At 37.2% G+C, this 24,239-nt stretch overlaps 1 protein-coding gene across 4 annotated transcripts in view; it reads right to left on the bottom strand.

The window, feature by feature from the left end:
* Positions 1-459: 459 nt before the first annotated feature.
* Fbxo15 (F-box protein 15) overlaps positions 460-24,239 on the bottom strand; it is a 77,727-nt gene continuing 53,947 nt past the window's right edge. The window contains exons 9-10 of one of the 4 annotated variants that reach the window (XM_003466507.5): positions 7,014-7,138; positions 460-831 (exon numbers count right to left, since the gene is read on the bottom strand). In XM_003466507.5, coding sequence (XP_003466555.2) covers positions 562-831; positions 7,014-7,138 — 395 coding nt within the window. In that variant the 3' untranslated portion in view covers positions 460-561. The other 3 variants (XR_010041363.1, XR_010041364.1, XM_063231444.1) reach the window with 3 other exon arrangements.

The raw sequence follows: 24,239 nt of genomic DNA, 5'->3' as shown, positions 1-24,239 counted from the left end.
TTCCCAGAGGAAGTGTTTGATAACTCATCTATCACCCTCCTACTAATGAAGAGCCTGGAGCTAGGTGACTTAACTGTGTTCTATTATTCTCTTATTACTGAATGCTGTGAGCATAACACTTTGTATAGCTCTAATGGATACCATGAAGTTCACATTAGTGAACTTCTCATTTGGGCTCCTTGCTGATTAAGAAACAACAAAGCCTTATCTATACATCACATATATACACACACAGGTTTGCACACACACACACACACACACACACACACACAAACCAATCACCTGCTCATGTAGACTTTTTTTAAATTAAGGGCAGAAGAGAAGTAAATAGTTTTTCTCTTTTGTCTTACATGAAATTTCATTGGGACATACTATTTTTAAAAATTTAACTTAATCTTCTAAATGTTAACTTAGAAATGATATGCAAATCATAATTTCTATTATAAAGTAAGCATCATAGAGATTTCTATAAATATGCTTTATTTAACTTTTAATAGCAAGAACAAAACTGTTAGTCAAAAACAAATGTCTAACCAGCAACAATGCTTTGCCACCTACTGTTTAGTATTTTGTTCCAAACCAGTGGTTTATTTTTGCTACGCTGAGGTAAAGGACCAGGTTGACAATGAAATATTCTTCTGTCTCCTCAATCCACACCAGCTCTGCATGCACTCTTCCTTCCACGTCGTTATAGTCAACATAGAATGTCTGTCCCAAGAAATGAGGTCCATCCGAGGGGCAGGCAGCTGGCTTCATATGGACTGCAGAGCTCAAGCACCAAAAGGGCTTCCTGTGCTCATCCAGAAGAGTTACATCCATGACAGAACAACTCTAAAAACAAACATAAAGATAAAATGGCCAAATATACCTTTCTCTCATTGTAAAACTGACTAGAAATCTTGGAGGTGACATCAGACGCAGAATATTACTACTGGCTGTGTAACCTACACGGTTCTAGACTGTCAATGGCGAATGTTTTAGAGCTTTCAATGGTACAAAAAGGCCTCTGTGGCAAGCATGTCATAGGTTCATCACCACTGCCCTACAATGGCATTTATCGGGTCCCATCATTTCATACTTCCTCCTGCAGACATGTGAGCCCTTGAGGACTTTCAGTATGACACAGTCTAGAGCTGGATCCTAAGATACAGAGTAAACTTTGCCCCTGCTCACGTTCTGGAGGCAATGGACATTACCCAATGACAGATGCAGCAGTGTTAGTGCTTCTGAGATCCCGAAGTGCTCTGGAAAGCAGTGGTGATGTCCTCCTGGCTTCTCCATGCACCAACATATGTCACAGGCCATTCTATTGTAAAGCTCTTCCTTCTCTGAGGCTAGGGTTTTGGGCTCTTCCCCTTGCTCCATCCTTGTTTCTTTTGTATATGAACCTCCTGCTCACTCCTCTTTCTTGAAGATGGTGGCACCAGACTCACTGTCTGTCTCTGTGTCTCTTTTGGTCCTAGGTCTCACCATCACCCTGAGTAGCTCCACATCTTTGAGGATCCCAGTAATGCACTAGATTCTCAGTATCCTCTCCCTCCACCCTCTCCACTCCACTCCTCTCAAATGCCTCTAACAGATGATCTTGATCTTCACACAGATAAAAAGGGTATTTTCCTTATCTTTCCAACACCAAAGCCACAAACCTGCTGCCTCTGTTCCTCCCCTTCTCTCACCTACATACACAGTTGTTTTTAATCTAATCTCGTTTGATCTGACCCAGCAACCTGGATTGTGGCTCATCTACATTCTCTCAAGAAAGCTGCTTCTCAGACTCAAGTGGGTACTTTCCACCACCTTGCCAACTTTAACCTTAAACATGTGCAAGTAATTTCCATACTGGAGAAACTGAGAGAAATAATCTCCCCAGACCCCAACATCCCCAGCCTTTTTCCTCCCTTCACACAGAGATCTCTGTCTTTCCTGTATTTTTCCACATTCGTAGCTCCTACTCATGCTTCAACACACTCCAAGCAAACACATGTCCTAGTCTCCATTTCAGCATTTAGTGCTACTTATCATTCATTCTGAAAAACTGTCCTACCAAATGCTTTCAGAACCTGCCACTCTGCAGCTTTCCACCAGACCTCATTGCTGGAGGGCCTCACAACTCTGTCTAAAACCCTGGTTTCACTACATACAATCCCCTTCCTTATACAGACTCTGTTCACACCCACAACTCGAACTATAACTACTGTGCCTGTGAATGCTAACTCTATCTCCAGGTGGAACCATCTTTCTAAGCTCAGATACCTGCTCAACATCCTAGATGCTTCAAAAGTCTGGTGAATTAATTCAGCATGACTATAGCCAAACCTAGGATCAGTCCACTAAACTGGAATTAGTGCTCTTAGAAAAGAGGCCCTAGGAGATTCATGCCATGTTGGAACTTATAGGATGCTGGGAAGCCAAGCAAGCACCTCCCCTCCTGGTAAGCGGAGGTGGTGTGGCAGACTATGGACCTTCCAGGGGGAGAACCACCAGTGGCTCCTGAGATCCTTGCCATGTTGGCACTTAGGACCCTGGGAAGCCAAGCAAGCACCTCCCCTCCCTGGTAAGCGGCTGCAGTGTGGCAGACTACAGCCCCTCCAGGGGGAGAACCACCAGTGTCTTCTGAGATCCACACCATGTTGCAACTTACGAAGCTGGGAAACCAAGCAACCAGACTGCCTCCTTGCTAAGCAACAGTGAACCTACTGGTGCACGGCCTAGAGTCAAACATCCCACTTCCCCTACCCACTTCTCCTGTCCCCCCATTAGCAAATGGGAACCAAAAATCTGAGCATCTCCTGGGAGGATGACCATAACAAATAAGGGAGATTTCCTTCTACCATCTCTTTGAAGGCAAATATTTTTATTACTGTTTTGTTCTATTCTGATTAATGGTACTGCTCTATTCAGTATTCTGTTTTGATAAGTTCTATAATGTTCTGTATTTCATTTTATTTTGATATATGTGATTGAAAGAACAACTATTGTGAAGATAACAAAATGTACTGTGACACCTACTACTGTTATCCCGGTAACCTGCTCTGAAGTTCTGTACCAATTTCACTGTACGATCTTAGTTGGCTTTATTCTGTCTTGTTCTGTTGTATTTTACTACTTTCAAAATAAAATTAAAAAAAAAAAAAAAAAAAAAAAAAAGAAAAGAGACCCCAGAGAGATGCCTCACCCCTTCCACCACATAAGGACATGGTGGGAGGATCTCATCCATGAACCAGAAATCAGATCTTCCCCACCAGAATCTGCCAGTGTTCTGATCCTAATTTCCCACTCTACACAACTGTAAGAAAAAGCTGTCTGTTGTTTAAAAGCCACCTAGCTCCTGGTACTTTGGCAACAAGCTGCCCTTTCTTTAAGGAACCACAACAGAAACTGACCTCCTTCCATTCACTCCCATCATCTGTGTTCAGGGGATTAATCTGCATAAAATTCAACTCTGGTCATGTCACTCACAGTTTAAATCCTTCTTCGTGCCTGTTACTTTCAATAAAAAACCAAAATTCCTTTCTGTTGCCAATAAGCACTATCTGTGTCTATCTGTCCATCTACCCTCACTTCATGAAATGCTTCCTCCTGCCATCTGTGTGTGCCACCACCAAATCAACCTTTTTTCCAGTCCATGAACATGCCATGCTCTCATCTGACAAAAGGTCATACCTGAGCACTCTCCTCTCCCCTGCATTTGTCTTGACTTTTGGAATTCAGTTCAACACCAAACCCTCCAGGAAGTCTCCCTGACACTCCCATTTCAGCAGACCAGAAGTATAATGGGGAGACATACCATGTATTGTGTGTTGTGCTTTTCTTCAGGTCTCATTTCCTATGCCTGAACACCTAGCTCAGTACAACCCTTAGTAATTAAAAAATATTTGATGAAGAATAAATAAAATGAAGTCTTGTCATAAAGGATGAAAAGAATTTGAGTCATCAAAAAAGGAAAGAAAAAAGGGAACAAGATATGCCAAAAGACTGGAAGAATATGACACGGCTGCATACTGAGGATTAGTCAGCATGATAAGGACCAGGAGGACCAGACTCCAGCATCTTGAGGACAGGGCTAACGTCAGCTCCTGGACTTATAAATATGCCAGGTTCAAAACTCTGGGGGACTGCAACACTGCCATGTATGCCCTGTTCTTTTAACTGTGTTTGTTCTCTTGGAACCAGCCGCCTTGGTCCTCATACAGCCAGCTCAGCACTACTGAGTAAACTAGCCAAAGCACCCTTGGTATGAAGCACAAGTATCCACAACATGCTGAACCCATGAGCTCAGAATGACCTCAGGCTGTTTGAACTCAACTCTTCCTGTATAAAACAGAACCTAAGAACTATCCTAAAATATCTACTTTAAATTAAAATTGATGCCAAGCTCCATATAGATTTAGAAGCAATATTAAAATCACATTTTTAAAAAAAGCCAGGCATGGGGGCACATGCCTATAATCATAGCACTCAGGAGGCTGAGGCAGAACAATCATTGCAAGTTCCAGACTAGCCTGGGCTACAAGTAAGCTCAAGACCAGCCAGAACTACAGTGAAACCTTGTCTCAAAAAGACAAAAATATATAAATAAACAAATAAATAAAATAAAATATATCAAAACACGAAAGAAAAACATAAAAGACATAAAGAAAAGCCTTACCAAAAGAAAATTCATCAGGCAGAAATTCTAGGGAGAACTGAGAATGACAGATCATAAGAGTATTTTACTGTCAATTATACTGAAGGTTGCAGCATAACTGCTTTATAATAGTGTAGTCTAGATATCCAAAATGACTTCAAAAAATAACACAGTAGCCATCCAAAAAGCAACTGTACAGTGTGGATTCATTACGGACATCAGTCATGCTAAGCATCTTTAAGATACATTTGGTATCATAATCTGACTTTAAAAAAAAAGACTAGTCTGCTTATAGTATAATCATTTTGCTTTTAGAATCGAACAGTCTACCACAGCACTGTGTGAGCTCCTAAGTTAGACTCCAAGGACTCCAGCTCAGGATGCTTCCTATCAGTGTCAGCAAATGTTAAATGTAACTGCATGCCTGAGCTCCAGGTAAGAACTTTGTTATGGGAACAGTGAAGTCCAAAGAATCAGAGATCCCTGCCAGGACTACATGTTCCTTCAAAGAAAATGATGAAACAGGTACTACCTTCTTTCCTTATCATTAAGCAGTTGTTTTTTTGTTTGTTCATTTGTTTCTGTTTTTGTCATAAGAACCAGAATCAGATTTGGGTGAGAGATTTTCCTTATCAACCTTTGCTCAGATGTGTAAAGTATTAGAAGACATCATGTGAAAGGCTATGTCTTCTATTTCTAGAAGCAGTTTCCATTTAACTCTGTTTGTAGTAATTATGTGGACCTAAGGAATTTTTTTCTAGCTTATGCCCTTGCTTAAAAAAAAAGTCTTTAATTCACTGAAAGCAATTTCTTAAAATACTTTTTATTGATTCACTATGCTTAAGGTAATCATATTCCCAAAGGAAAATCTCTTGAGTTGCATGGCAAAATCAAAGAATATGACATCATTTACCTGTCTTCTTTCTTTGGGAACTCCAAGGACAGATTAGTCTTCATACTGACTCCCTACACAAATAGCAAATGCAGATCAGCCTACTCACCCTCTGCTCTGAGCCAGGGGACAGGCTGTTGCACTATTCTCCGTCTTCCTTCTCCCAAGAACAGGAATTCACAGGGAAACTGACTGGAGCCAAGCCTTCCACTCCCTACTGCAAGAATTCCCAATCTTCTTGTCAGATTCAGCTGTTCTGCCATCCTGTGTACCTACATTCACTGTGTTAGCAGCCTAAAGAATCATGGTCTGCCGTCGGCTAGAGGGTCTGGTTTTAGGCTCTGAGCCCAGTTTCTATGAGAACTGCTGCAAGAAAATGTACTGATAGGCTGGGGATTTAGCTCAGTGGCTTAAGTGCCTGCCTGGCAAGCGCAAGGTCATGAGTTTGCTCCCCAGCACCAGAAAAAAAAGAAAATGTACTGACGCATTTGCTGCTAAACATGTTTTTAAGATTTCACCTGCCTTTCCTACATTTCCGCAGGAGACTTTGATTTTAGTAAAGCTTTGTTCCTTGGTATAATTACTCTGTTTCCTTTTTCCCTTTAAGTGTAGACAAAATGACTATTTTTACATTGCTTGATACTCAAAGTCTATTTTGATTTTAATATTTACAATAAGCCCCATCTAAATCTATCAAAGCTCCATGGAGGTCTACAAAGTGTGCACTTTTTATCTGCTCATATGTAATAAACATGCTTTTTACCAAAACACAAACATTTGCTTACATATAAGTAGGATGAGTAAAACATATTATTGTATCAAATACCAAGTGGTCCAGGAGATAAATACTCCATAACTGGTTATGGTCTTGGTCATCATTATTAACACTCCTAAGAAAGAGTCTAGGAGATGAGCTCACTCATGCCTGTGACTATGAAATCCTATTAATTCTATCAAATAAACATGGAGAGTAATGAGCCCCAGGGCAGCCACAAGCATAGAATCACAGAAAAGAATAAACTACCTGGGAACAGTCTTCCTCTTCCTTCCTTTACTTCATCCTCCACTCCTCTCCCTTGCAATGCTCAGCACTAAATCAACTCTCCAATCCGCGAGGCTAAATTTTACTTAACTACTAAGAAGATGCTTATATCCTGGAACAAGAACTTATAGCTTTAAGCTGATATGCAGGGAGGAAAGTGTTTTGAGGAAATCCCGGTTGAACTTTTAGATCCATTTTATCTATAGAACAGACAGGCAGGGCAGGGAAGAGTGGAGGGTACAAGCAGTGCAGTTCAGAAACTGTTGCAGTCCATCACCCTTCACAAAGAACAATAGATACTCTATAAGCATTTGATAAAGGAATCAAGTGAGGGCCAATGACAATGAGAATGTGTACAAATATACACAAGGACAATTAATACAAAATTAAATATATATATATATCAACCAACACCTTTTCTACAGAAGCAAAAAATAAAATAACTTTTTTACCTCTATGAAGGTATCAAAAATATTAGTTCTCCAAGCAAGGCCGATTTTTCCAATAAGAGGAAGATGTTCTCTGCTATTTTTAAAATTTATCACAGTAAACTTCACATATCCATCTTCAATGCATCCTGAAAGGATTTAAGATAATTTTCATTACATTCTGATGAAGGATAGCAAATCAAGAGTCTTCAGGTTGGGCACTCAAGGAATACCTCATACTGCTAAGTTTCAGATTCACCAGGGGATATCAGCGCAGATAGTACTGTGGCTAGAGCAAAATATCTATGTCCCAGTGATAGAAAAATGAATGTATGTTCTGGGAAAGGAATGCCAATGTTAGTCAGAAAAAATGGCTAGAGAGAGCTTGGGTATCACTAACAGAAAGTCTATAAAAAGTCTTTTCTCACTTGGCGCGTTAGTCTGCTTCCCATTGCTGTATGAAATACCTGAGGAAATCAACATATAAAATTGGTGGGTGCTAGGCCCCATTACTTCTAGGTCTATGCTAAGGCAGTGTATCATGGCAGGGAGCACACTGTAGAGCAGGCTGCTACCCACATGGCAGCTGGAAACGTACTGCTCCACAGCCCCTTCAAGAGCATGCCCCACTTACATGAAGACATCCCACAAAGCCCTACTCGCTTAATGGTTTCTACCATCTTTAAATAGTGCCAAACTGAGGACCAAGCCTTTATTACAAATGCCCTGGGAACGTTCCACACCCAAATTATAGCATCTGGTCAAGCTCTAACACACTGTCCAACAATGGAAACCGAGAACAAGAAATATGGAGCTTCAGAATTAAGATGCAGAGATGGCAACTAAAGGAAATAAATGAGTGGTCCATGTTAACACTTCCCCCAAAAGGGGAAAATGAAAAACGGCAGATAAGAAGAAGGACATAAGAAAAAGAACCCAGCACATAAAATACACATCTTTATAATATTCATAAATGAGTAAAAGGCCTCACACGTGCTTACCAACACATGAAGCCAAGCCCTATCCCTCCTCTAACTCACTCAAAGCTGGATGCCAGCAACCTCACTGCCACTTATGGTCCTTCACCATCATGCAACACATATGTTCTGCCTTCCAAGAACTCTTGTGTTGTAAGAGAGCCCACAGAACTGTCCAGTTTTCAGAATATTAGGCTCCATGGTCCATTTAGTGCAAATGAAAAGTGATTGTGAAACACAATAATATAACTAAATCTTCACTTATAGGAAAAACTTTTTCAGACAGACATCTGAATAGAGGTAAGATGCACATCACAGGGCAAAGTAGATAGGGAAAATGCAGAACAAATCCATCTTCAATGCATCCTAAAAGGATTTAAGATAATTTTCATTACATTCTGATGAAGGATAGAAAATCAAGTAGTAGTCCTGGGGTTGGTTATTTCACAGGAGCCAAAGCTGTGTTCCAGAAGGACCGTACAGTATTTTCCAACTTAAGCGCTGCCAAAGGTTACAACTGATGCTTTCCCTGGGTCTTCTGCTTACAACACAATAATGTTCTATATGTGACAGAGACCATCACGGCAGGCACTCTGAGTTCTGAGTCCTGCAGGTGGTACTCAGCCTTAGTGGCCAGGCTTTGTTTTTTTTTAGACAGTCTCACTGTGCAGTTCAGACCGGCCTTGAGCTCACTTTACAACTCAGGCTGACCTCGAACTTGTAATGATCCTCCTGCCTCAGCCTCTCTAGTGCTGTGATTACAGGCATGTGCCACGATGCCCAGTTTGAAAATCTTACTTTTGTCCCAAGGATGGAGGTAGTAGTATCTGCTTTCTCTTGGACTGCTGAGTAATTAACAGAACTTGCAGTTCCTCTGTCCACTCTCCCTAGGTGTAGGAACGAATGCCAAATGATACTGTTCCCTCCCAAGTGTACCGTCACCTCGGCAGGACTGGACAGAAGCAGCAACAAACTCTGTGAAACACAAGGACAAAATGGAGACAGAGTAGTGATCTTCTAAATGGACCAGATGTGACTTTGGTCTGCTATGTACTACAGCACCACCATGTGCAAAATCTGGAGAGATCTCCAATGTCTCGACGAAGGCAACTTAGGCAGTGGATCTGGCAGTGTGGAACAGAAAACTGGAAGTCCTTTTTCCACGTGGTTCCATCTCAGAACACTGTGGGAAACAGATTCCATATACAACAGCCAATTACCACTCAGTAGCAACTGTCGAAGCTGATAAACATGACATTCTTAGGAAGCAAAGCCTGCTACTTCATTATTGCCACATAAGTGCCATTTCAGAACAAATATAAAGCTGCAATGCGTTAACAGATCGGACTCTTTCAGCAGGCTGTCTATACCTTCTTAAAGCTGTATGGCAGGACAGGTTCAGCTGTGTTCAGATTTAAGTGATCTGCAATAGGAAATGTGAGGAGTAAGAGTATATATAAGATGTACTGTTGTTGGAGACTGTAATCTTAACCTTCCAGTACTGGCAGTACACTGGTATAAATATAAAATGTTGCCCAAAGACTGTATGTTGAGGGCTCAATCCCAAGGCAACAATATTCAGAGGTCACACCTAGAAAGGTGACTGATCACAAGGTCACCAGGGAACTGATTCTTTGATGAGTTCATAGCTGAAAAGCTATTAGGAGGTGGGGCCTATTTGAGGAGTAGGCCACTAGAGGGGGATTTCTTTGAAGAATATACTTTGTCCCAACTCCTTCCCTCTTTCTGTGTCCCCAGGTGCCATAAAGTGAGCAGCTCCGTTCCATACGTGCTGTCTCCACCATGGTGTTCAACCTCATCTTAGGCAAGAGCATCGGAGCCAGCAGACCGTGGACAGGAACCTCTGAAACTCTTAACTAAAACAAACCTTTTCTCTTATAAGGTGTTTATATCAGTTTTTTTGTCACATTGACAGCTGACTAACAAAAAAGACTATCTCAAAATGCTGTAAAATATAATTTAAATTTCACTATCTTGACTTCCAGCATCCATGGGCATACAAGCATCAATGCTGGAGTCACAAAGACTCCTTCCAAACCCTGACCAGCGATATAGCCATGTAACCACTGTCAAGTTTCAAGCTGAGTACAATATGGATACAAACAGAAAGCACCTTGTAAGGCTCTGTGAGATCTAACTGAACCAAATATAAATATTAACATTACAGGGTAGCTTATTATATATATCAGGCTAAACATGCCAATGTACCTTATGTGCATTATTTCAATGATAATACTCTAAAAAGCCAAGGCTACTATCAAATAGAAAATAAGGATATAATACAGTACATAAATGCACATAGAAGACTCTATTATTAAGATGCCCATTTACCCAAGTCTGTCTATCGATTTAATACAATTACCATCATAATCCCAGAAGGCATTTTAATAGCTCATAAGTAATTAAAAATCACAGATAAATAAAAATGAACAAAATTAACCCATAATTCAAGTAGAAATGGTGAAGTCTTAAAATAATGACAATTTTGAAAAGAAAAAAAGTTGACTTCAATACTATAGACCTACAGCAATCAAGACGGCTTCCAAAGTTACACAAACAGACCAGCACAATAAAAAAGTATACAAACAGAATCAAACTTTTTACATGTAATCAACTTTTGACACACCACAATAATCCAGCTAGAAGAGAAAGTCTTCACAAATGATTCAAAAACAACTCTACACAGAATTAATTAGATAACAGACCTAAAAGTTAAAGCCATAAAACTGATAGAAGAAACAATGGAGAATATTTTGTAACCTGAGTAGAAAAACTTTTTAAGACAGAAAAAGAAATTAATAACCAGAAAATCAAAACTTGATAAATTTCATCAAGAAACTTATGATCAATCATCACACAATATCATTAAAAAACCAAGACTAATATTTGCCAAAAATATTTCCAACAAAGGACTGCTATCCAGACTACATCAAGTCCTACAATTAAGTAGGAAAAAAATAACTTATTTTTATAAAGGCAAAAAGATAGATACTTCAAAAAGAAGATAAATAGCCAACCATTATTTGAAAAAGTGCTTAGTATCACTGGCCATCAGGGAAATGCAAATCAAAAACTAGAATGAGACACTATTACCTCACATAGAATGGTTGAAATTTAAAACCAACAATATCGAATGGTGGCCATGTAATGAAACCTTTAAATCTTTTATATATTACTAGTAGAAATGACAAAATGCATAACCAGTGTTTAAAAAAAAAAAGGTTGACAATTCCTTATACATAAATCTTCACTATGATTCAACAATTTCAGTCCTAGGCTTTTAGCCAAGAGAAACAAAAACATGTCAACAAAAGACTTTCACAAGAATTCTATAGCAGCTTTACTCATAAGAGCTACAGAAAGAAAACAACCCAAATTTTCTGTCTACAGGAAACAGGTTATCAAATTATACTAATCATTCAATGGAATACCACCAATCATAAGAGGAGATGAATTATTAAAATTTTCAATTGTTTAGACAAATCCACAGCATTCTGCTGAGCAAAAAAATTTGGACACAAAAGAGTACTGTGAAAGAACCCAAGAATAAGAGAGTGTAAGTTGTGTAAATCCATTTATATTAAGTTCTAGAAGTGAAATTATTCTATGTTGAAAAACTATAGACGAGTCCCTTGAGCTATCCTTATACTTTTTTATATCTTGTACTTTATTATAGCAAAATAAAGTTACAGGAAAAGAAACACTCAACAATTGTTCATTATTGACAATGCTATCAACCTTCCTCCAAAGGCTCTCTGTTTATTCTAGTAGGGAGTTTCCCTATCCAGCTGTAATTTCAGGATGTCTCAAATCTCTGTTCTCAGGTCTTCCTCTTTGTACTTATCCCCTCAATTTAGACCTTCAAAACTTTAACATTTACTTCTTTGGATAAAAGCATCTTCAATGTACAGTAGTCTATTCTTTTTCTAAATTCCTACTGCACACACTTTAACATTTCATTATATTTAATGGTTCCTGCACGTTAGACCTGTTTCCAAAAAAAAGCTACAATATTTGGAAACAAAAATCTTTATGGCATATCAATGTCATTACTAGTAACATTTTTCACTTCTCAGCTATGATCTTCTCAGCTCCTTATCAGCAAAGGACGTCATTTCTTCCTCATCAAAAAAACACAGAAAAGACAGGAAGTAGGAATGACTAGCTGACTGATGAATTTTCCTAAAGCAAACAGAAAGTGAAAAGGGAAGGAAGTTAAAGGAGACTAGAACAGACTAAGTGAAAAATAACCAAAAGAGATTAAAGAGACAAACCCAGGGCAAAATGAATGAGATCAGACCCTATAACACCATCCAAGAGAACACCTTAGTAATGCACAACTACACAGAATGGACAACAGTACACGTATCTTATGTGCATGTGTAAGTCTTGGATAAAGAGGTAAGGAAACCTAAACTCAGAACCCTGCCACAAAGCATTAACCAGTATTGATCAGGCCACTGAGACCTGACTCTACAAAGAAGTAATTAATAATGAAATAGCATAATCATTAAACCCTCAATTAGAATTGGTATTAATTCTTAAGGAGAGAAAATCTTGAGTATTCCTCCATTTTCTATTGTGTATCTAATATAAATCTCCCCAAGGCATACACGTTTCCTCTCGGACAATTATTTCAAGATACCACTGTTATTTTCCAAATCTCTAAGTAGCTAGGTTCAGTTATAGATCATGAAATGTTAAAAGAGGTAAATTCTGTGGACATAAGTGTGAAAATACTCTCTTCTAGTTTCTTTTATTACAGGTTACAAAAGTGAAATGAGGGGGGCTATATTGTTTGCAGATTACAAAAGACAATTTCAGATCTTTAAAATAGTTTCTCTCCCCAGTTCAGGTTTCCATGGTCATTGCATAGGACAAGGTCAATAAAATTTTCTAAGATATTTTAATCCACAGAATCTCTACATCTTTCCTATTAACTAGAACCTAACAGGTCACATATACTGGTGGTACTGTTCCTGATACTGGTGACACTTAATTAGCCTGAATTTAAGGAGAATAAACTACATTTTTAGACTCTCTAAAAATTTACTGTATTAATTCAGTAAAGTTTAAAAGTAGTTTTTCTATTGCTGTATTTAAGGGTTTAGACAAGTATTTTCATAAGAGTTCTATTGTTTTTCAGAGTTTGGGCCAATTTTAGAACAGTCCACTTAAATATTATTAATTTTTTCTAGACTACCTTCATAGAAGCTAATGAAAAAAACATATTGGTTTTTGGCTCCCTTACTTCTCTTATAAAAGGTATTTCAATATTTCTGTAAGCAATACACCTGTATCAGGCCACATGCTTCGGATAGCAGAAGCTGGGCCCAAATATTAAACATTCTACTCGTCTTGCTACAAGACTGTCTTAGTTACTTTTCTCGTTGCTGAGACAAAATATCCACTATCCAAAGTTAAAAGGAGCAAGATTTCTTTAGCTCATGGTTTGTGGAGATTTCAGTCCATAATCAGCTGACTCCAGGACAGGGTGGCACATGGCAGAAGGGCAAGTGTTCATGGCAGTGGAATACAGCAAACGCAACAAAATAGCATGAGACAAGCCTCTTTCTATTCTTTATATTGTAACTAAGTCTACTAGGATTAGGGTGGTGCCAGTTCAGTGACTGATCCAGCAATCACCCAACCTTAATCTCAGCACCTTTAATCCCAGCATTAAACCATAAATCGATCACAAACTCTAGATTCAGCTGCCTCCAAAAAGTCCATCTAAAAGTGCATGAGAGTATGGGGGACATCCAGACACAAAGCATTTAGGGATAAGTTTATGATCCGATGAAAACGAAGGAAATGCAATGAGAACAAATGGGGAGATCTTCGAAAAGGGAATCTTAGAAATGGAACACGGGATCTAGTGCTACAAAGAAATAGAAAGCTAACCAAGAATAAAGTAGGCCAAGAAAAAACAGGATGGGAGAGAAGAGACAGGCTGTCTACAGATCCAATCCTATGACAGGCATTGAATGAGCCGCTCCATCAAACTGTATTTAAATAAAACCTACCTCTGAATTTTTCAATAAATGAACCCTTTTGCTTAGGCCAGTTTGAGTTAGGTTGGGTTTTATATAGTTCTCAATTTAAAAAAAAGTCTGATACAGAACTGGTGTTTTTTCTTTTAAAATAATTTTTGACACAGAAAGCATGGATATATTTTTAAATAAAAGAGGACTTGAGGAAAAACAGATTTGAACGATGAGACAGATAAGAGACAAATGTCTAAATAAAGGTCCGAGAGCAGGCAGGAGCAGATATATTTAGGAACAGAAATTGAAAAATTCACTTTGGAGAGAAGTGGGACATTTTTTCTGTGACATAGGAAAAAATAAGAATACAGTGATATGAACATCATGATACAGTGAAGACGTGATGGTAGAGAAAGATCAGGAAGAACAACAGGGTGACATCTTCTTAGCATATTCAGATAAGAATAAGGAGTTTAGGAAAAGATGCCAGGATAGTATTTTTAAAAGCCTTTATAAAATATAAAAGAGGATAAACAAGAGTTGATTAAAATATAACTGAGTAACAAGAAGGGATAACTTGAAGTTTGAAAGTGCCAATGGACATGCTTTTATGATTCCTCCTCAGAAATGGCTAAGCATGAAAAGTTAAAACAGCAACAGTAGGGTGGATCTGTGTTTTAGATCAAGGAAGGCACAGAGAAACAAGCAAAAGCCTCTGCAGTGTCACACAGAGTATGAGACAACCAAGGGCTCATGCAGGCTGTCCATCCAGGAAAAAAAAAATGAAGCCATAAAAACAGACCAAAGAACAAAAAAAGCTAAGAAGAAACTCAAACAACTCATTATGAATAAGGCAGGTGGCATCATGGTTGTTAACACATTTATGAACCAAGAAGAGGCTCTAAGCTCAGTATTCTGGAGATCAAAAGGCTTAACACCAACTAAATTCACAACAGGAGAAAACAGAAACTCCATTATTCATGTTTCTTATTATCCTTTTTTATCCTCCCCAAATTACTTGTTTTAAGAGATTCTATTTCTATAACTGTCTTGCTAAACATCTATAAATGTCTTACTAAACATCTACTTACAAACATCAATAAAGAATTCACATCTTTCCTTTTGAATGGTTAGAAGAATTCAAATCACCAGAGAGAAAAAAACTAATCAAAATCTGAGGTCAAAGCTCAAATAGAGGCCAGAGGCACGTATGCAAGAGAAGCTGAAATGTTCTGCCATGCAGGCTCTCAGAACCTTGAGATGCCTCTGCTCCTCACAAGTTGTGTTGTGGGCAAGGCCATGTGTTATGGTTCGTGTTCTTGTGGCCCCTCTCCAAGCCTCATGTAATCAAAGATGCAATCAAATCTAGCCTTTGTGATTGGTTTGTCGTCTAGTGCTCACACTGGTGGTGTGTATTTTACCCATTCAGGGGTGGAGCAAGGATATTATGTAACATGGCAGGAAGAAGGTAAAGTATCTCTCTCTCTTGGCTTTTGCTTTTGCTATTTGCAGCGACCAGGAAGAGCTGCCCCGCCACACCATGCTGCCTTGGAGCCAATTGAGTATGGACTGAAACACCCAAGAACTGTAAGAAATAAACCTTTCCTTCCCTAACTTTCGGTGTCAGGTATTTTGTTTCAGTAATGAGTAAAAAGTAACTAAGACACCATGTCAAGATCCCTTCTGGAGTAAGGCTGTGCTATCACCATTTGGACATTATTAATGATTTCATAACACAGATCCTCACATCTTCCTTTTGCTCTGAATCCCATTAAATTATGTAGCTTGTCCTGCTCATGGATAAAACACCATTTAATCCTGATGAGCCCTGACATGATATATATGAAGATCTGGGCTCACCCTCTGTGGTAACAGTAATTTGTAATGTTTATTTTCCTAACAAGTTCCCAAACATACAAAATTGGAAAACTGTATTAAAAACTACTAATGAAGATGCTATAATGAATTACCTGCTCTCATTTTTCTAGGTAATCACTATCCAGAAAGGATAATACTATTTCTAAGACTTACCTGTTATGATAAATGACAACAGAGTACAGCCTAACCTACAAACACAGAAAGCAATTAATATGAGGAAAAGAGCTGGGAAAAAGTCATCTATATTTAGAATCACAACAACAAAAAGGAGATAACATGATATATGCAGAAAGTATCTGAAACAAGCAATAAAATCTTTAAAAGAAGAGTTTTCTAAAGAGAGGTTACCTAGGCTTTTCAGGTTCAGCAGTTAAAGGGCTGAATGAGCCCACTTTTGCCACACACAAAGTTACTAAGGCTCACAATTTTTAAAATTCCCCTCAGGATTTTCTAGGATGACTTACTGAATAATCCCTGAATATCTATTTCTTAGTCAGCATTTAATAGAAAGCATATAGCAACAACTATGTAGGTTTAGGCCAACTTCAACAAGCAAAAAATGGAAAAATAATCCCAAAGAATTTATTCACAATAGCCATACAAAATGATTGTGAATTGAGAAAGGATCTACATAAAGAACATTTTCTTATAAGGCTATTAAAGGAAAATATAAATAAATTGAAAGACATCAAAACCGAATTAAAACTATAGGATATTTCTCCAAATTAATGTATATATTTAATATGAATAGGTCAAAATTCAAGTAAGATATTTAATAATTTGGTCAATGAGTAATAAATATATCTATGCATAAATGAATAAAAATAATCAAAAAAAATTGATAAAAGTTCATTAGTAAGACATTTTATATTGGGGTAGGAGAAACAATTTTTATAACAAAATGAATGAGCAAAATTTGAAATATCATCTTGCCTGGGAATCCAAGATGATGTAGTTGGAGAGAGAGGAAGAGCCCTAAGAGGCAAGAGTATAGGAATCTGCACACTGTATGTAATTTTTATGCTAATCAAAAAGTAAGCATAAATTTTAAAAATGAAGAGATATTCAATCTGAAGGAAATACAGGTGACTACGCACCAGATATTAAAGAGTAGGATTTTCTATACATAAACATTTTGGAAAAAAACAACATAAAAGAATCACTCATATATAATTAAAAGACTTTGTGAATGTCCAAACAATATATATATAATTAAATTTTTAGGCAAAAAATGGAGAAAATATTTGCAATGAATATTTTAAAAATCACATAAATTTTGTAAATGTTTAAAGCAGTGAAATCAATCAAATATTAACAAATGAATATTTAGAAGAGAAACATAAAAACAGATAATAACAAGTCTAACCATATATAAAATTTGTCTTATCGCCCCTCCCTGGTAATCGGTGGCAGTGTGGCAGACTGCGGCCCTTCCAGGAGGAGAACCAGCAACAGCTCCTGAGATCCACACCATGTTGGAACTTAGGACTGTATGAAACCAAACAACCAGCCTGCCTCCCTGCTAAGCATAGTGAACCTACTGATGCACGGCCTAGATTCAAATATCCCACTTCCCCTACCCCGCTTCTCCCCCCACCCACCGCCCATTAGCAAATGGGAACCAGAAATCTGAGTGTCTCCTGGGAGGTTGACCATAGCAAATAAGGGGCACTTCCTTCTACCATCTCTTTGAAGGCAAATATTTTTATTACTGTTTTGCTCTTTTCTGATTAATGGTACTGCTCTATTCAGTATTCTGTTTTGATAAGTTCTACAGTGTTCTATATTTTTGTCTCAATTTGATATACGTGATTGAAAGAACAACTTTTTTTTTTTTTTTTTTTTTTTTGTCTTTTTCGTTTTTATAGGTACCAGGGATTGAACCCATGACTGCCTGCTTGCAAGGCAGGCGCTTATGCCGCTGAGCTAAATCCCCAGCCCCAAACTCAACTCTTTTTTTTTTTTTTTCTTTTTTCCGGTACCAGGGATTGAACTCACGACCACCTGCTTGCAAGGCAAGTGCTTATGCCGCTGAGCTATAGCCCCAGCCCTAGAACAACTATTATAAAGATAACAAAATATACTGTGATACCTATTACTCCCGATAACCTGCTGTGAAGTTCTGTACCAATTTCACTGTATGATCTTAGTTGACTTTATTCTGTCTTGTTCTGTTGTATACTTTCAAAATAAAATTTTAAAAATAAATAAAATAAAAAATAAAATTTGTCTTACCTCATTTTAATCCTTGCAATGCGGAAAAAGGTTAAGTTTTAATGTCATTTTTCAAGCAAGGTCTTTACGCTAATCAAGTCACACAGCTAGTAATAAATAGTAATGAAGCTGGATGATAAGCAGATACATTTTATATGCAATAGGCTCTCTACACTAATAACTATAAACCTACGTTATAATTAACAACTTTATGCACATTCAAAGACATGTAAATTTAAAATAATCGTGTATCATTTCACCTCTCAAATCAGATATTTTCAAAATAACACTCATGATAGTACTACTATAATCTGAGAGGACCTCGATAGGCCTGTGAGAGTACTGGTGACGCCTCTCTACATCTGGAGGACCTCAGCAGGCCTGCAAGAGTGCCAGAGACACATCACCAAACCTGGAGGACCCAAGATGGGCCAAATGACGCCTCCCGTCATCTGGAGGAACCAGGGTGGATCTGCAAGACACCTAGTGACACAGTAGGGCTCTATTTGGGGCATACACCATAGACAGCTAGGTCTGGCAACCTGGAAGTCTGAAGCAGCAACAACAGTATGAACCATGAGTTGGTTCACATCAAAACTCCTAGGCCAGTCAGCCCAGGAAGAATTCAGGACTCACCCAACTAGACCCACAGGAGGAATTCAGGTGACTGGTCTCTCCTCTACACTGTGAATACCGGCAACTGGGTGAACACTAGGAACCTAGACACACACAACAGAGAGGAGAGACTAACAAGATTGAAAAGACCAAAATATGAAACAAGAGGTGAAAATGCTAAGATGAAAAAGCAAAATGCAATCTCAGACATCCAGCCCATCCAACACAAGTATATGAGACACAGACATAAAATAATGGGAAGATAGACACCTAAAATTTCTGAAAAGATGGCAAGTAAAGCAAACAAACAAGTTCACGAGATTATAGATGAAATCAGATCAGAAATACTCTTTCTCAATGCTGAAAAGAGTAACTTTTAAAGTCAGCACTTCAAAGCCAGGGCTTTCAAAATAAAATTTCTGCCTACGGAAAAAGACACACATCTTTCAGCGATTTAGTTGCTGATGACAAAGAGTGAAACTAAGACATGTAGTTGTTCAAAAAACAAAATAAATAAAAGGTGGATTTTTATGTCTCAAAAAAAAAATCTCTCAAGTAAAAAAAAGAAATGCCAATCATAATGAATGAATTGTTCAATATAGCTCAAGAAGACATGAATTAAAAAAACACAAACACAGGAAAATGATGGAGACCTTGAATCAACGATACAAGAAAGAAATACAATGCACGAAACATTTGAAAAGATATTCAGGAAATTAAAAATTTCACTGAAAGCTGGCAAGACTACTTGGAGGAAACTGAAGATAGACTTTCAGACCTTGAAGATAGGATTGCAGCTAGCAATCACAAAAGGAAAGAACTCTTAAAAATAACAAAGGACCATGAAATAACACTTAAATAGCTCCTAGACAATGCAAAGAAAAACAGTAAAAAACTGAGGAGAATCAATGAAAAAGCAGAACGCAAAATAAATGATACATTTGCAAAAGTAATAGAAAAAAATTTCCAAGCACAAGAATCTGACATACAGATAAGTGAAGCATATAGAAACCCAAATAGCCATAACCAAAATGAATCTAAACTCAGATATATAATAATCAAGATCCCAGAAATTCAGCATAGAAACACAATATTAAAAGCTGTTAGAGAAAAGAAACAGATTGCCTATCAAGGAAAGCCATTAGCATCACAGCTGACTTCACAAACTTTCAGGTAAAGAACAGTATGGAGTGAAGTATTTCAAATCCCAAAAGAAAACAACTACCAGTCCAGACTGATGTACCTCACAAACTTTCAGGTAAAGAACAGTATGGAGTGAAGTATTTCAAATCCCAAAAGAAAACAACTACCAGTCTAGACTGATGTACCCAACAAAAACTATCTTTCAAAATTAATGGAGAGGGGCTGGGGATTTAGCTCAGCGGCATAAGTGCCTGCCTTGCAAGTGTGTGGTCATGAGTTCGATCCCCAGTACCAATAAAAAAATAAAATAAAAATAAAAAAGACAAAATTAATGGAGAAATGAAATACTTTCATGACAAAGGACAACTGAAGAAATTCATGACCACAAAATCAACCCTCGAAAGCATACTGAAAGATGTTCTAGAGATAAAAATGATCACAATTCCAAGAACAAAAGAAAGAAACCACCAAGCAGGGCAAGCAATTAAACAGAGGGAAAAAAAAGAGGGAATCACGAACAGGAAAATAACATGACGAAGATAATGTAACACATATCAATTTTAACCATCAATATAAATGGCCTCAATTCATCAATCAAAAGAAACAGCTGACAGAATGGATTAAGAAACAATCCAACAATATGCTGCATACAAGAAACATATTTTACTAAAAAAAAAAAAAAAACTCATACACTGAAAATCAAAGGAAGAAAAAAAAAAAAATACTCCAAACGGAAATCCAGAAAAAAACAAGGGTAGCTATGCTGTTTGCAGACAATAGAACTTCAAACAAAAAATGATCAAAAGAGGTAAGGTCACTACATATTTGTTAGGGAAAAAATTCAAGAGGAAAAGATAACAATCATAAATATATATACACCAATATGGGAGCACCTAACTATATAAGACAAATATTAATAGACAAGAAAATCAAATAAGTAACAACACAAATATAATGAAGGAACTTAGTACTCATTTGTCACAAACAGATCAACTAGACAAAAATCTAGCAAACAAAAGAATCAAATATGTGTACAAATGGACTTACATTTACAGTGTTCCACCCAGCAACATCAGAATACTCATTCTGCTCAGCTGCACTTGGGATTCTCTAAAATATACCATAAACTAGCCCATAGAACATGCTTGCCTAAAATGCAAAGAAACTGAAATTATTCCATGTATATTATCTGACTACAGTGCACTGAAATTGGAAATTAATGGCAAAAGAAATCAAAAAAACTCCATAAACATATAAAATTAAATAACACCATCTTGAACAACCAATGGGTCATGGAAGAAATTAAAGAAGAAATTAATACCTACAATCAAATGAAAATGCAAATAGAATATACCAGAACCTGTGGGACAAATGAAAGTAGTCCTCAGAGAAAAATTTACAGCAGTGAATGCTCACATCAGGAAAACAGAACAAGCACAAATAAGCAACTTAATGCTGCAACCTCAAGCTTCTAGAAAAAGGAGAGCAAATAAAGCCCAAAGCTCATAGAGGGGAGGAAATTATAAAGATCATAGCAGAAATCAAAGCAGACTAAGACTAAGAAAAGAATACAAAGAATTAATTGAAGAGATGGTTCTTTGAAAGAACAACCAAAATTGATAAAACCCTAGCCATCTTATCAAAAGGAAACAAAACATTCAAATTCACGTAATGAGGAATGAAAAGGGTGAAATCACTAGAGATTCTGTGGAAATTCAGAAGATCATCAATACCTACTTCAAAAATTTTTACTTGCATATGCTGAAAAACACAGAAGCAATGGACAAATTCTTAGAATGTATGAATTATGAAAGCTAAATCAAGAAGATAACAGAAATTTTGAATGACCCAATATCAGTTAATGAAATTGAAAATGTAATTAAAACTTACCAAAAAAAAAAGTCCAGATTCTGAAAGATTCACAACTGAATTCTGTGAGAAATTTAGAGAAGATTTAACTGCAAACTCTTTAAGGAAATTGAAAGGGAAGCAATTCTCCCTAACTCATTCTTAAAGGCAAGTATTATGCTGATACCAAATCCAGAGAAATACACAACCAAAAAGGAGAACAACAGATCACACTCCCTAATAAATATAGATGCAAAAATCCTCAATAAAACAGAGCAAACAGAATATACATCATGATCAAATGGGATTCATCCCAAGAACATAGGGGATGATTTGACATACACAAATCAATAAATATAACACACCATATGAACAGAGTGAAAGACAAAAATAACATGATCATCTCACAGAAAAAGCTTCTGATAACGTTCAACATTGATATTCATGGTAAAAGTCCTAGAGAAAATTAGAATAGATGATGGTCTCTACCTCAATCTAATAAAAGGCATCTATGACAAACCAACAAGCAACATCTTAATAAATGGAAAAAAAACTGAAAGTTTCCATTCTAAAATCAGGAAAAAGACAAGGATGTCCAATATCAACACTTTTATTCAATTTAGTTATGGAAACATTAGCCAGAACAATTAGACAAGAGAAAAAAATAAAAGGAGTAAAGATAGGAAAGGAAGAAGTTAAACTATTATTACTTGCAGATGACATGATACTCTATATAAAAGACCTCAAAAACTCCACCAAAAAATAACTAGAGTTAATAAGCAAATTCAGCAGCATAGCTGAATACAACAAAGTCAATATCCAAAAATCAATTATCACTCCAGTACACAAACAACAAACTCACTGTGAGAGAAATTAAGGAACTAACACCTTTCATATACTAGCATCCAAAAAGATGAAATACTTAGGAATCAATCTAACAAAGGAAGTAAAAGATCTATACACTGAAAATTATAGTGCTCTGAAAAAGTAGCCTGAAGAGGATATCAGAAAATGGAAATATATGCCTTGCTCATGGATATTAAGAATCAATATTGTGAAAATGGCCACACTCTCAAAACTGTTATAAAGATTTAATGCAATCTCAAACAAAATACCATTAATATACTTTACAGATCTAGAGAAATCATTCCTAAAATTCATTTGGAAACAGAAGAGACCTCGAACAGCAAAGGCCCTTCTGGGAAACAAAAGCAAGGCAGGAGGCATCACAATCACTGACCTGAAATTATACTACAAAGCCACAGTGATAAAATCAGCATCCTTCTGGCAAAAAAAACAGACCAGATGATCAATGGAACAGATTAGAATACGCAGACACAACTACACACAAACTCAGTCACCTTATGTTTGACAGAAAGGCCAAACATGTTCACTGGAATACAGTCTCTTTAATAGCTAATACAGAAAAAACACGCTGAAGACTAGACACATACCTATATCCACACATCAAACTAAAGTCAAAATGGGTTGAAGATTTAAATATTAAAACAAACATTAAATCTACTGGAAGATAAAGTAAGTAGAAATCTTGAGGACATAGAGGCAGGCAGAGAGTTCATAAACAAAATCCAAACTGCAAGGGAAGTACTTTAAAGAATCAACGGGGCTGGGGATTTAGCTCAGTGGCATAAGCACCTGCCTTGCAAGCAGGCAGTCGTGAGTTCGATCCCTGGTACCGAAAAAGACAGAAAAAAAAAAAAAAAAAAAAAAAGAATCAACAACTGGGATCTTATTAAAAAGTTTTTACACATCAAAAGAAATCACCAACAGAGTAAAAAGAAAACCCACAGAATGGGAAAAAAATTTAGCCAACTTTCCCTCAAAGGACTTCTATCCAGAACATATAAAGAATTGAAAAAAATCAGGCCACTCAAATTCAAACAGTCCAAAACTGAGCATCTGAGATGAATACACACTTCTCAGATGAAGAAACACAAATGACAAATAAAATCTATTTTAAAATAGATCATTGGTCATTGAAGAGATTCAATTTAAAACAACACTGAGATTCCACCTCATTCCAGAAAGAATGGTTATCATCAACAAATGCTGGTGGGGCTGTTGGGATAAAAGAACCCTTCTCTGCTGTTGGTTGGAGTGCAGACTGTACAACCACTGAGGAAATCAATATGCAGATTCCTCAAAAAACTAAGATTAGAGGTCCCATTCAACCCAGCTATTCCCCTTCAGGACATTTTCCCAGAAGAACTGAAAACATCATACCACTGCAGTATACAGGTACTCATATTTATAGCAGCACAATTTATAATAGATAAATCTTGGGAAACACCCAAATGCCCATCAACAGCAGTACCAAAAAAAAAGATGTAGTATTTTTATACAATGGAGTACTACTCAGCTACAAAGAAGGAGAAACTCAGGGCTTCCATATGTAAATGGATGTAATGTGAGACCATACTTATAAGTGAAATAAATCAGACCTGCCTGTGTAAACATCGTATCATCTCCCTAGTATAAAAAACAAACTATCGGTTGAATCCCAGCACACAGGGAAAATTTGGAACTTAGCTCCCAGGCAGTAGGAC

This window comes from Cavia porcellus, unplaced genomic scaffold, assembly GCF_034190915.1.
Source record: "Cavia porcellus strain 051 isolate PalLab524CR breed Dunkin Hartley unplaced genomic scaffold, mCavPor4.1 scaffold_20, whole genome shotgun sequence".
In the NCBI taxonomy this organism is placed as follows: domain Eukaryota; kingdom Metazoa; phylum Chordata; class Mammalia; order Rodentia; family Caviidae; genus Cavia; species Cavia porcellus.
This window is presented reverse-complemented; position numbering and strand designations above follow the sequence as displayed.